At 43.9% G+C, this 13,988-nt stretch overlaps 1 protein-coding gene across 1 annotated transcript; it reads left to right on the forward strand.

The window, feature by feature from the left end:
• Positions 1-1,675, forward strand: LOC311224509 (gap junction delta-2 protein; the record flags this gene model as incomplete). The annotated part of the gene is given in 7 exon segments (XM_084309530.1): positions 1-71; positions 831-1,288; positions 1,291-1,415; positions 1,417-1,447; positions 1,450-1,541; positions 1,543-1,638; positions 1,640-1,675. Coding segments are annotated over 7 exon segments (909 nt in total).
• Positions 1,676-13,988: the final 12,313 nt, after the last annotated feature.

Below are 13,988 nucleotides of genomic sequence, written 5' to 3' on the forward strand. Positions count from 1 at the left end.
ATGGGGGAATGGACGATACTAGAAAGGCTCCTGGAGGCTGCTGTCCAGCAGCACTCTACTATGATAGGAAGGTAAGATCTATCACGACAACGGAAGAATCGCAGCAGCCTCCAGGATCCTCTTTAGCACTGTACCCATTCCCCCTTCTCTGTGTTGTGGATCCTTCTCTTTTCTCACAGGTTTTTTGTTCTTCCTTCCTCAAACGAGGCAGCAAAGTAATTCACTTGCCCGTTGTCTCTTCACAACCTGGAACGGTTCTGCAAACTAAATCACACTTAAGTCAACTAAATCTCATGTGCCACCCATCCATCCATTCATCCACCCATCCATTCATCCACCCATCCATCCATCCATCCATCCATCCACCCATCCATCCATCCATCCATCCATTCACCCACCCGTTCATTGTTCCTGGGGGGGGGGGGTCGTCCTGCACACAGAACAGAGCTGGCGTGCTCATCCATTCGAGCTCCACCACATAGTCTCAAAGCGATATAGGCATTGTCACTTTCACAAGCAGCTAATGATATTAGGAAAAACACAAAGACGACACACATAGAAACACTGACACAGAAACCAAACACAGTAAGTAAGAGGTACCCATAGAATCCTAAATCTGCGCTCAAAACGAGCAGCAAGATTCCTTACCAACAGCTTCAGTTTCAGCACTGGACAGCTCCCCTAAACATCTACACGCCAGCTTTTAGAGCTCCATTGAGCGCACAAGCCAAGCAGGCGGGCGCCACACTTAATTAAAACACATCACTATCAGTCACACATATATCCATACATAAATTTACGCATTGTTTGTTTGTTTGCTTGCTTTATAGGATCCTACTAACTGTGGTGGTCATCTTCCGGATTCTAATCGTAGCAATAGTTGGAGAGACTGTGTATGATGACGAGCAGACCATGTTTGTTTGTAACACCTTACAGCCGGGCTGCAACCAGGCATGCTACGATAAGGCATTCCCCATCTCACACATCAGATATTGGGTTTTTCAAATAATCATGGTGTGCACCCCGAGTCTTTGTTTTATCACCTACTCGGTGCACCAGTCGGCCAAGCAGAAGGAGCGACGGTACTCGACCGTCTACTTGACGCTGGACAAGGATCAAGATTCGATGAAGCGGGACGAGAGCAAAAAGATTAAAAACAGCATCGTGAACGGAGTACTTCAGAACACGGAGAATTCCACCAAAGAGGCAGAGCCGGACTGTTTGGAAGTCAAAGAGATTCCCAATTCGGCCATGAGAACTACTAAGTCCAAAATGAGGCGGCAGGAGGGATCTCGAGGTTTTACATCATTCAGGTGGTTTTCAGAAACGCGCTGGAAATAGGCTTTTTGGTGGGTCAATATTTCTTGTATGGATTCAACGTCCCGTCAGTGTACGAATGTGATAGATATCCCTGCAATTAAAGATGTCGAGTGCTATGTTTCCAGACCACGGAGAAGACCGTGTTCCTGGTTTTCATGTTTGCCGTCAGCGGGTTTTGTGTAGTGCTGAATCTGGCAGAACTCAACCATTTAGGCTGGAGGAAAGATCAAGACGGCCGTGCGAGGCGTGCAGGCTCGACGGAAGTCCATTTATGAAATCAGAAACAAGGACTTGCCAAGAATGAGTGTGCCTAATTTTGGGTCGCACTCAGTCCAGTGACTCTGCTTATGTTTAAACACATGGGAGGGAGTCGGGAATGGGACTATATGTACTGTGAAAAGATTGAAAAACCATGATGGACATGATGGACAGCTCCGCACGCCTGATCCGTGTTTATGACTTAAGAGTGGGCAGATTTTTTGATTTGTTTGTCTTTGAAGGACTTCATGGCAAGCGTGGATTAGACGTTTGTTTACTTATTTATTATTGCACTGATGCAACTTTTTAAGTAACGTTTATACTCTGTAAAGCGCTAACTAGAGACCATGTTGACGTGTTCACGTATTTACTCTTTATGGGCTGATCTGCTGTACTTGAAGAGAGTAAATGCAAATTGCACTAAGAGGTGAACACTTGAGAGCCAAACCTAACCCAATATGTGCTATTGACGGTGTTTTTGAAAACATTTTTTCCACCAAATCTTTTGACACCAACCTATTTTAAGCGACACCATACACAGCGGTTGAGGGGAAATCTACCATCCAGATTTATATTTATGCATAGATATATATAAATCAATTATAACTATGGATCGACCTAGTTGAAATACATCCGCGTCATTCATGTTTTTTCGTTGCCTGTGTTGCACCGCCGACCTTAAACATATGTAACCATTCCATTGCTAATAGCTGACTTGCAAAAACAATAACTGGTGGATTTGCTGCAAACGCTAACGTCTGTGATTTCCTTAATTTATAACACACCAAAGCGCCCACTGCTTTTTTTCAATTTGAAAAGTGTTTTCTTGCTTTTGTGTAATCAAGTGCCATACTTGTATATAAACATAATATATATGTATACTTATAAATATATAAATATATAATATTATTCATCATGAAAGCTAATTCCCTGCTTGGATTATGCTAATGCCGCCCGATTTTTATTTGCTTTAAATGTATTTGTTGTGATTTAAATGAAAAAGAAAAAAAAAGGATATAACATTTTCTCTATCTCTTTTATTTTGCAAATGACTGGAAAATAAAGTGCTAGTCTTTTTTTTATATACAAGAAGGAAATGTCTCTCCACAATCAAAAAAAGAAAAAAAATGATCGAAAACTCAAAATAGCACAAATTGACATTTTTAAACAAAGAATGGGCAATAAAACCCTGCTCTGGTGCTACGGTTTTTCATAGATTGGTTTAAATGTAACCAAAACAGACAAGAAAAAAAACAAAACATCGTTTTCTGTCTAAAAATAAAAGTGGGATTCATGTACACCAGAAACGTGTGAGGTGCAATACTTTTTTTTGTCTCTGCAAGGTTGTCTTTGAATTCCATATCATATTAATCTGCCCTTGTGTGTGTGGTGTGGCTTGGTGCAGTGGAAACGTTAGCCACACCCACTTTGTCATTGGAAGAGGAGAAAACCCCCTGTACAGGACACTATCCTTGATTAGTATCTCATCCTCTGTTAATATGCGGTGATGGTGAATTTGCATACAGGGATGCTGCTTCCCCTAGAAACATCAATACAGTGTGCTCCATAATAGCATGTATGGCCTGAGGTGACTCTATTATGATAATATGCATTCCCACGCATTCCAAAGACCTCAGCCTCAGCTGGCCTTACACAGTAAAGCTGTACCTTTTGCCACAGTCTCACTGTTACTTAGTTTGTGACTTTGACCAGGGAGAGAGAGAGAGAGAGAGAGAGTGAGAGTGAGAGAGAGAGGAGAGAGAGGAGGAGAGAAGAGAGAGAGATAGATGAGAGAAGAGAGAGAGAGAGAGAGATACCCTTGTACACTGCAGGAATGATAAAGACCTGATCGTCATTCTACTGTGGGAGTTGCCCCCCCCCCCCACACCCTCTCTCTAGTGCTCCCATCTTCCTTATTTTGAGAGAAGGATACGAGAAGAGAGCGGCCTGGACTGTCTGATGAGGGAAAGGCCGCATGCTCCTTGTGAGGTCACCGAGAAGGGAAGAGGTGGTGAAAAAAATATATAGAGAAAGTGCTCACGCCCACACGAGAGAGAAAGGGTGGAGAGAGAGAGGGAGTGAGTGAGAGAGAGAGGGGAGGGGGCGGAGAGAGAGAGATGTTTGGGGTTGACCATTGCGGGTGATCTGTGGGAGGGCGGGATGCTTGATGCTTCCTCCCCTGTTTGCCAGGATGACTCTGCAACGCCTGGAGAAACAGCAGCAGAGTTGACGCATCCATCTTCTCCCGACTCAGCAGGGACCAGCGCACACATATATCCCACTAACTGGAGAAGTTCAAGAAAAGAAGGAGGGGAAGCACTTTGTCAACTAGGCCCTGATGCAATGCGGGTGCTCGTCTCTTACACCCCCCCCCCCTCTCTCTTTATTTCTCCCTCTGTTTCTCTCTCTCTCTCATCCATCTCTTTTCTCACTCGCTCGCTTAGCCTACTCCCCAATCTCTCTCTTTCCCCCTCTCCTACCTTATCCTCAATCTCTCTCTTTCCCCCTCACCTCACCCTCCCTCCCTTTTCCTCTCTCCCTCTTTCATTGTCCCCCCTGACAAATTGCAGTAGCCTACAACACAAGGAAAGTTATCTCAAGTGTGCCACAACAGTATGAAGTTAGTCTACGGTAGATAACGTCCCTGGTTGGCATGTACACAGAACAGTGTCAGGCAAACCATTACAGGGAGTGTATACAATCAACCTGGGGGAGCTAAGTAATGACTCTGTGTTTTACTGTATCTTACTGGTGCGTGACCTGTACAGTAGCACACTGGATTGGCCGTGACGCTTGGATAGTGGTTTCCATGCACAACATCCATCCTATGTTCACGGCTACATCTAAATGGCAAAATTATTGGGTTATGTGTGAATGCAATTATGCACGCTGTGGTGCATCCACATCATGTGAGCGTTGAGAGGGCTTGGGTAGACATTACACGGTACCTGTGTGTCTGTGTCCTTTGTACTCGTGAGAGTCGGGGGGGTTACGAGCAAAAGGGAGACAGAGAGAGAGGTGGAGAGAGAGAGAGAGGGGGAGAGAGAGAGAGAGAGGGGGGGGGAGAGAGAGAGAGAGAGGGGGGGGAGAGAGAGCTTTTAGCTGGAGGTGTGACAAATGCATGCAACACTTCGAGTGGTTCAGGTTTATGTATCTAAAACAAACCAGGCACACAGACAGACAGAGAGGTCCCGTTAATTCAAGGACCATGTATCTGCTGGCCTTGCCTGCTCTGACAGCAGCCGCAGAACACACGAGGCAACGCCGATGCTATTTTGAGAACACAAGGCAAATGCTGCAGGAACACCTCAGATGTCCTCCTGATTGCAGGTACTCAGTGAGGAGGCGTTCCTTTTGTTTTATATTTTTCTTTACAGCCTCATTCTGGCCCCTTAATCTCAGTTATTTGTCTTGGAGAGCCCATCCACCGGGGAGAGACCAGGGAGATAGCCCAGAACCAATGAGGACTGCTTGGTGGTGTAATTCCATTCTCCCTATATGCAGGAAATGCACCCCCCATCAAAGAAACCAATATCCTTCACAACCAAGCCACACACACCAAGTGTACAAACGGGATGATTTAAAAAGAAAAAAAGAAAAGAAAAACGATTTATAGTGTGTTTTTGAATCCTACAAATGGACTCCAATGAAATCCCACATTTACAACAAGAGGTGGACATACCAATTCCTTAAGATAGTGCTGTTTTATTCCCTTCTCATGACTCTCCTCGCCATACTTCCTTCTCTTACAGGGGTGAGTTCAACCTACTTTACAAAAAATAACTCCCAGCTACTTAAATGTTGAATATGTATTGTATTCCTTCTCACACCCTCGCTATATAGATACAGTATATGAAGTCAAGTGCATCAGCCGAAGAGGATTTATTATGGGGGTACAATTTCAACAGTGTATGACATTGGCTCAAGGCTGCTGAGAGCAGAACAAGCTCACATCACCATTCATCGCATCCGGAACACGGCACAGAGTTTTACTGTATATATGGTTAGCAGTGTTTTCAGAGATGAACTGTAAGCAAACATGAAACTATTGTGTATCACTGCTACAAATGAGTTAATTAGGCTAGTATATTTGACTCTGTAAGACTACTGTGTACGGACCAAGGCTACTGTACACAAACATGAAGCTATATCATATCACTGCAACAATTTTGTTAGAGGGTAAATGGACTGCATTTATATACAGTATAGCGCTTTTATCCAAAGTGCTTTACATTTTATGCTTCACATTCACCCATGCACTCACACATGCACACACCGACGGCAGAGGCCATGCAAGGTGCCAACCTGCTCATCAGAAGCGGTTAGGGTTTAAGTGTCTTGCACAAGGACACTTCGATGCGCTGCCGGGAGGAGCCAGAATCCAACCGGGAACCTTCTGATTATCAGACGACCGCTGTACCTCCTAAGCCACTGTCGCCCCTAGATGACTGAGCATATTTTACTTTTATAATAAGCACATTTAACACCAGCTCTGTGTATATTTGGGGTCCAGTGTTTCTAATGTACTCCTATAGAGTCAACACACTGGCCTGTCTCAAACTCCACTCTCTTTTCTTGATCCTCCAACAAAAACCAACAATTGCGATTGGAGGATAAAGGAAATGGGGGGCAGGGTTTACGATAGGCCCATTTGTAGAGTCTGAACGTGGTTGGCTACAGCAGATTCCACGCTGAAACACAAGACCTGTTAAATTGATGTTTTTAAACACGTTCAAATCAATGAGGAGAGTCACCTGGGTAGATGGTTCCCCAAAACACACAACTGGTGCTCGTATACATTGATGCAGTAATTAAAAGTAACATTGGTTATAAGTCTAGCATTGTGTATTAGGATTATTACTCCAAGGGGGCCTTTTACTCAGACCCCAGTGGATCACTAGAGAGTGATACAATGATGGTGTGGGTCCAGGTCAGAGAGTGCCTTTAGAAGAGCCAAGGGAGTGGTTTTCTCTGTGTGATATCACCATTATCTCTGGTTAGAGGGAGAGAGAGAACGAGAGAGAGAGAGAGAGATATGAAGACATAAATGTTACATGAAATACCATGTAGCTATTACCGTGCTATTGCTTCAATTTAATGTGCAGTGATATAATCCAATAACCATCACACACTTCATACTGAGTCAGTGGCTGGGGTTCAATGTGGGGATTCTTCTGTAAGTATGACTGATATCATCTGTCAACATTAGTTGTTGGCTTTCTGGTTTCCAAAAGGAATTTTTCAAATTGAGAAGCAAATGGCTGTGAATTCCATATAATCATGTTTTCCTGACCCAAAGCGCTTCCTGAGGGAGGGGCGAGATTCTGTCTGGCGGCAGCGAGGGATGAAGCAGGAGTCCAAACCTTTTCTTATCTACCATCCATCACGGCAGCCAGGCATCCTTCGTCATGTTGACATGTCTCCTAGATTAAGAAGTTTGAGAGGGAGTGTTGAACACAGTCCAAAAAACATTCAACCCCATCAATCATAATTGGATTGGGAGGTAAGTTCAAAACAATACTGGTTTTTGACAGTGTTGTTTTGTTTATGTAGCAAGAAAATAAAAATTCAACAAAGTTAATCTAGCCCCGTACGTCAATAAACTATTGACCCAGTTTTTATTAAATCTATTATGTTACCTGGAAAAATCTAAGAAATTCAACAAAAAAAAACTCTGTTTGACTTTGAGCAGATAGCGTGAGTGAGATTATAAAACAGAACTTTCACCTGAGAGTGAACTCAGATCCCTGTGCCCCGACGAGCATACCTTCCTTTTATTATTAATTTTATAGGGATTTGAAAGGAGAAGACTCGCTCTGGGGGAACACTGCTTTCCGGCTTTCACTCAGATTACCGCATGAAAGGGGGGGAAACTGGTGAAAGTGTGTCTTTTTTTCATCCAGTCAAGCCAGAAGCCATGAAATTAGCCTAGGTTTACCGCAACACATATGCACGCCGTGGCACGTCCGGTATAAAGGCAAATATGGCAGCCGCTGAAACAAAAACACACTGGATGTTGGCTTCCATGCGGAGGAAGATGCGGTAATGCGGTTATGCATTCAGTATGACCGAGTTTCTCTCACTCAGCCTGCCTCGGGAGAGGAGGCATTCAGCCCTGCTCCGGCTGCATGTGGTAGTTATCTCCATCTCCAGCTACTACAACGGCCCTGTGTACCCCCCCTCCCCCCGTGTCCCCCATCCTGGAAAGAAGGAGCTCACATGAGGCTCGACGGAAAATTCCCTTCAGTGATATAAAGTGCGGGGAAGCCTGTGCTTAAGCTACCCCCCCCCCCCCTTTCTCTCATGGAAACCCTCAGAGCTCAGAAAACACATTGATGTGATGGCGTCCCAAACTGGATTTGGTTGGCTGGTTTGGTTGTCAAGGCAGGTGGCACCGCCCGGTAAGCGTTGACAGTTGTACACAGATTAATTTCTGATCCATTTATTTTGAATGTGACCTCTGGATTAAGAACATCAATGGATTAGGAATAGATTCGTCACACCCACCCACAGGCGCCGTGGGACAGCCAGTACCTGCACCAAGGAGGACACACACACCACCTGGACACCAAACCAGTTCTCCTTTCCTCAGCCCATTCAGTCAGCCGAAAGGCTGGGTGAGTCGGGATAAAGTCATTGGAAGTTTGAGATGGAGAACAAGGTAACTTTTACACCGATGTATTCTTGTGGTGGGGGACTTTATTAAGAGCTGCAAATTCCTCTTGGCCCACCATTCCTCATGGGAGAGGCGGTCACGGCGTATGCAAACAGCAACCCATACAATGCTACAACATTATGCCCAGACTGCACCAACCTTGCCCAGCAAAGTAGTTCGTCATCAACGCAGAGCAGACGGGGCCAGGCCACTCTGCAGAAGAAAGCAGAGCCCTTAATGATTTCCTTTCACTGCCATCTTTAATTTTCATTCAGAGAAGGGGACGGATCATCTTGACACCCCCAGCCTTCTGTCTGTGCTAACTCTCTTACACCCATAACCTCATCTCGGCTCCTTTAATGGCTTGTACAGCCACCCCTCGCTGCATAGCCCATCGACCCTGATAAATGTTTAAGTTCCACACCATTGGGCAGCCAATAAAAATCAGTGGCAGGCGGGGCTTATTCAGACACAGAGGTGTTGGCTGTTTAATAGGACCTTGTACTGATGTAGGATAAATGGATAACGAGAGAGAGAGAGAGAGAGAGAGAGAGAGAGAGAGAGAGAGAGAGAGAGAGAGAGAGAGAGAGAGAGAGGAGAGAGAGAGAGAGAGCGAGAGAGAGCGGGAGAGAGAGATAGAGGGAGAGAGAGAGAGAGAGAGAGAGAGTGAGAGAGTGAGAGAGAGAGAGAGAGAGAGAGAGAGAGAGAGAGAGAGAGAGAGAGAGGCAGAGGGAGACAGAAGTGAATATATTACTGACTACACACATAAGAAACACAATACTACATGAACGACATGAAATGACGTGATGCGTTATATCGGCTTGCGTGGCGACAGTGGAGGGAGATAATGCACCACGTCTACGGGACGTGAGCAGAGAATAATAGGGACAGGTTGCTCTTCTTCTTCTCTGCAGAGGCTAGAAGTGCAGCTGTTGCAATAGTAAACAGGCTCCCTGGCAAGCAGATAAACAGACGAACAATACACAGATAGAAAGAGACAGAGAGGGAATGAGACACAGAGAGAGGGGGGATGAGAGAGATAAAGAGAGAGACTATGAATATCATATAATGAATTCAGCTCCCCCATCAGACTCCCAGGAGGGTGTAGTAGAGTATGATTATGATCATGTGGCTTCGCCAGCTCTGCCGCTGCATCTGGTCTACTTCACTGTGGTTTTACCTCTGGACTCTGTTTGAACCAGATAGCTGTCTGCTTTCCCCTCCTCCCTTCCCTCTCCCTCTCCATCACCCTCTCTCTTGTCTTGTCCCCCTGATTCTTCCTCTCCTTACAACTCCCCCCTTTTCCATTCTCTCCATCAGACTCTCTTACTCTCTCTCTTCTCCCTTCCCCCATGTCACATTCCTTCCCCATCAATTCTCTCTGATGTGACACCACTTTGGTGCAACTCACGTGCACGGCCGTCTTATAACAGGAGGGTGACATCACACTTTAGAGAGCATGGCTTGCAGGGCTCTGATTGCTGTGCGGGTAAAATAAACATTATTTATAACCAGGGATGTAGACTAGATACAGGTGGGTGCAGGGAGTGTTTTGTGCACTGGGATTCACCGTGTCAGAGAGGCCTGAAGCGAGCCCCCCAGAGTAATTAGTCCCGAGACATAAAACGACTAGAGCATTAACATGAGTAGGGGGCCTTGTAGAAAGAATCCTGCACCGACCCGTTGTGTGACAATATATTTTAAACCGAAGAAAGAAAGAATTGCAACCGAGCTGTAAGGCGGTGCTTCTATAGGGGTTAGATGGTAAACCCACTTATAGGTGCATTGGTGCAGTAAGTTAACGTGTCACTTAGGTTCTCTGAAATTATAAACATGCTTGTTAAATCAGAATTTCACATTGAGGTGCTATGGTGGTTATGAACGAATAAGATGCACATTGAGCTGCTATGGTGGTTATGAATGAATAAGATGCACATTGAGGTGCTATGGTGGTTATCAATCAATCAATCAATCAGATTTATTTATAGAGCACATTTAAACATGACACATGTCAATCAAAGTGCTGTACAGAGGGTAGAGACAAACGTCTTTTTCTGGTATGCATCCTCTTAGCAGTTCTTTTGTATTGAGCCGTACTGTATTGTACCCATTCTGCAATCAATAAAGTTTTCAATCAATCAATACACATAGATACATGTGTTATGAACAAATAAGATGCACATTGAGGTGCTATGGTGGTTTATGAACGAATAAGATGCACATTGAGGTGCTATGGTGGTTATGAACGAATAAGATGCACATTGAGGTGCTATGGTGGTTATGAACGAATAAGATGCACATTGAGGTGCTATGGTGGTTATGAACGAATAATATGCACATTGAGGTGCTATGGTGGTTTATGAACGAATAAGATGCACATTGAGGTGCTATGGTGGTTTATGAACGAATAAGATGCACATTGAGGTGCTATGGTGGTTTATGAACGAATAAGATGCACATTGAGGTGCTATGGTGGTTATGAACTAATAAGATGCACATTGAGGTGCTATGGTGGTTTATGAACGAATAGGACTCTCCTGCATGCCTTTGTGTGCCAGATGCAAATATTTGAATGCTATGCTGCTATACAATGACAATAATCTGAAAACATAACCAAGAGCCAGCAGTTAATGCTTTTTCAGTCTCTGCTCTCACATACACGTTTTTGTAAAAAAAATACAGTACCTTGGTTATGGCTAATGGGCAATATCTGCCCTTAGATTAAAGGTTTGTGAAATACAGTACATTCCTTTTAAAGTCATAGCTTGGCCTTTTTGTAGGGAAGCTAAATGTTCTCAAGCTAAAGATGAACAGTGTGCAGGTACACAGCAGCAAACAAACACATCTATAATATAATTAATAGATGAGGAACAGAAACTTTTGCGGTTGATTGTCTCAGTTAGGCTAACCACTTTTGTGTATTGAAGCACTCACTTCGTTTTTTGTTAATTCATTTCAACTTCTCTCTGTTGGGAGTTTTGACCACTTTATAGGTTCCAGGACATTTTCTTTTAACACATCTTACAACACATGGTACAGTAGCACCAATTACAGGGTAATAACCACTAACTAGAGGGTAATAACCAAGCAACAAGGCTACATAGTATACAAGGATACATTCTACAGTATAACGTGTCTCATCTCACTCTCATCTCAGCCCCAGAAAATAACCCCAGCAGCATAACTCTATATTTATCCCACATCTCTGGGGTAGAATTTACATGTTTAATTCTCCTTAATATTGCATTTTATTAAACAAACTTAAAACTTGAACATTCTATGTAAGCTGCTTGTGCCTGGGGGGATCATCTTGAGATGAAAATTTAAAACACATTGAATGTCCATGCGCCCAAAACTACTTGAGATTCTAGAGTCCTGCAGCTGTGCTTGTGCCTCCATAACCCTCTGCGGAACCCTCAGATCGTGTGCTTCTTGGTGCTGTGATGCAGATGGTATAGCTGCTAACCCCAAGTCGCCCCTGGGCTACACACCCTCAAATCCTCCCGGTGGTGCGTCAGCATGTAGCTCTGCTAAGCTGAACGGAGACAGGAGACGTGGACACACACACACACACACACACACACACACACACACACACACACACACACACACACACACACACACACACACACACACACACACACACACACACACACACACACACACACACACACACACACACACACACACACACACACGCACACATACACCCAGGCATATGTTTGCGCACACTCATACACAAACAAATACACACAAGCATATATATACAGTACACACACAAGTTGTGCAACACACACACACACACACACACACACACACACACACACACACACACACACACACACACACACACACACACACACACACACACACACACACACACACACACACACACACACACACACACACACACACACACGCACACACTATCCCCTTCTACCATCCTCTCCCTCCTCCACACATGCTGACTGCTCTATTCCCATGTCTCAGTTGTAGCAGAGTCTGTAGGGAGATGTGTTGTAGAAGCGTATGCTGAGGCTGTAGCTAAAGCCTTAATTAGAGAGAGAACTTATGTTACTGCTTCCCTCCAACACCTACACACACACACGCATGCACACACACATACACACGCACACACACGCAAACACACTCCCTCATACATATATCTGTCTCGCACGCACACACACACACACACACACACACACACACACACACACACACACACACACACACACACACACACACACACACACACACACACACACACACACACACACACACACACACACACACACATAAACATGTACACACACACAAATACACACTCCCCCATCCACATTTGTCTCTCACATGCACACATATAAACATGTACACATACAAATATACACACAAATAGTTAATTAGAGTGAGAGATCTTATGCTAGTGCTTCCCTCCAACCCCCCACACCCACCCACACACACACACACACACACACACGCACACACACACGCACACACCGAAAACACTAGCGCACATGCCAGCCCGCTCGACGTGTTAGCACTGTAAGCCTCTAGATATGTGCTCATGGAATTCCAGTTGATCACAGGAGCCTATAGGATTAATCTGAGTAAGTGTGTATAAACGACTTCAAACTCTCTGACGGTACGTGCAAGCGTCAATCTGTGAAGTGGCCCACATCTTAGTGCTGCAGTGTGCAGTGTTGCTTGCTAACTCTCTCTCTCTCTCTCTCTCTCTCTCTCTCTCTCTCTCTCTCTCTCTCTCTCTCTCTCTCTCTCTCTCTCTCTCTCTCTCTCTCTCTCTCTCTCTCTCTCTCTCTCTCTCTGAAGTGAAAGGTAAGCATCATTCTGGCAATCGTAGAAAATAATTGAATTAATATAATAGAGTGAAATAGAATAGAATAAAATAGAAAAGAATATCAATAGTAATAAATAATATAAGACATTGCTAACCATTGTAAACAGAGAAGATTAGAAAGATTACAGTTTTTCAGTTCACCTGTCTTCAACCAAAATGGAAGGAAAGTGAAGTACACAGAGAATGTGCTTAATATGCAATACACTGGACACAAGACCAATGATGCAGACTGATGAACATATATTTTCTTTCTCACCATATACCCAAATCAGTCAACATGTCAACATGGAGAATCACAACAAAACATGTCCCAGTTTCCCATAAATTCTCTGGCCAGACCCAGCTAGGCAAACAGATAATGTCTAGTATTTTCTGTACTCTATTTTCATTTCTTAAAATGTTCTGTGATTGTAACCACTGTAATTGTAACCTGTACTGGATACAGTATGTTTGTCTGATATTTGCTGAGCTTACAGTGATATGCACACTACTGTAGTAGCATGAAAACTGGTACATGTTTTGTTGTGATTCTCCATGTTGACATGTTGATTGACTTAGGTAGGGGCCTATATGGAGAGAATTATATTTCCATCAGTCTGCAGCATCGGTCTTGTGTAGTGTTTGGTGAATTTATTGTATATTGGCACATTCTCTGTGTACTTCACTTACAGTACTCTAATCACTGAGAAGTATAATTGCTAAAAGTGTTTAAGCATATCAGTGTGTAACTGGTTCAAACATAATTACAGTAAGTCATATGAAACGTGTGTGTTTTGTGTTTAGAGTTTTGTGAAAAGGGAGGGCAGTTTTGTGAAATGTGTTTTAGCAATTGTGAAAAACGGTAAAATGTTTTTCTTTTATAAATTAGTGTATCGTTTTTACAAGTGTGTTTCATTTAGC

Source organism: Notolepis coatsorum (assembly GCF_963971535.1).
Source record: "Notolepis coatsorum genome assembly, chromosome: 3".
Taxonomy (NCBI): Eukaryota; Metazoa; Chordata; class Actinopteri; order Aulopiformes; family Paralepididae; genus Notolepis; species Notolepis coatsorum.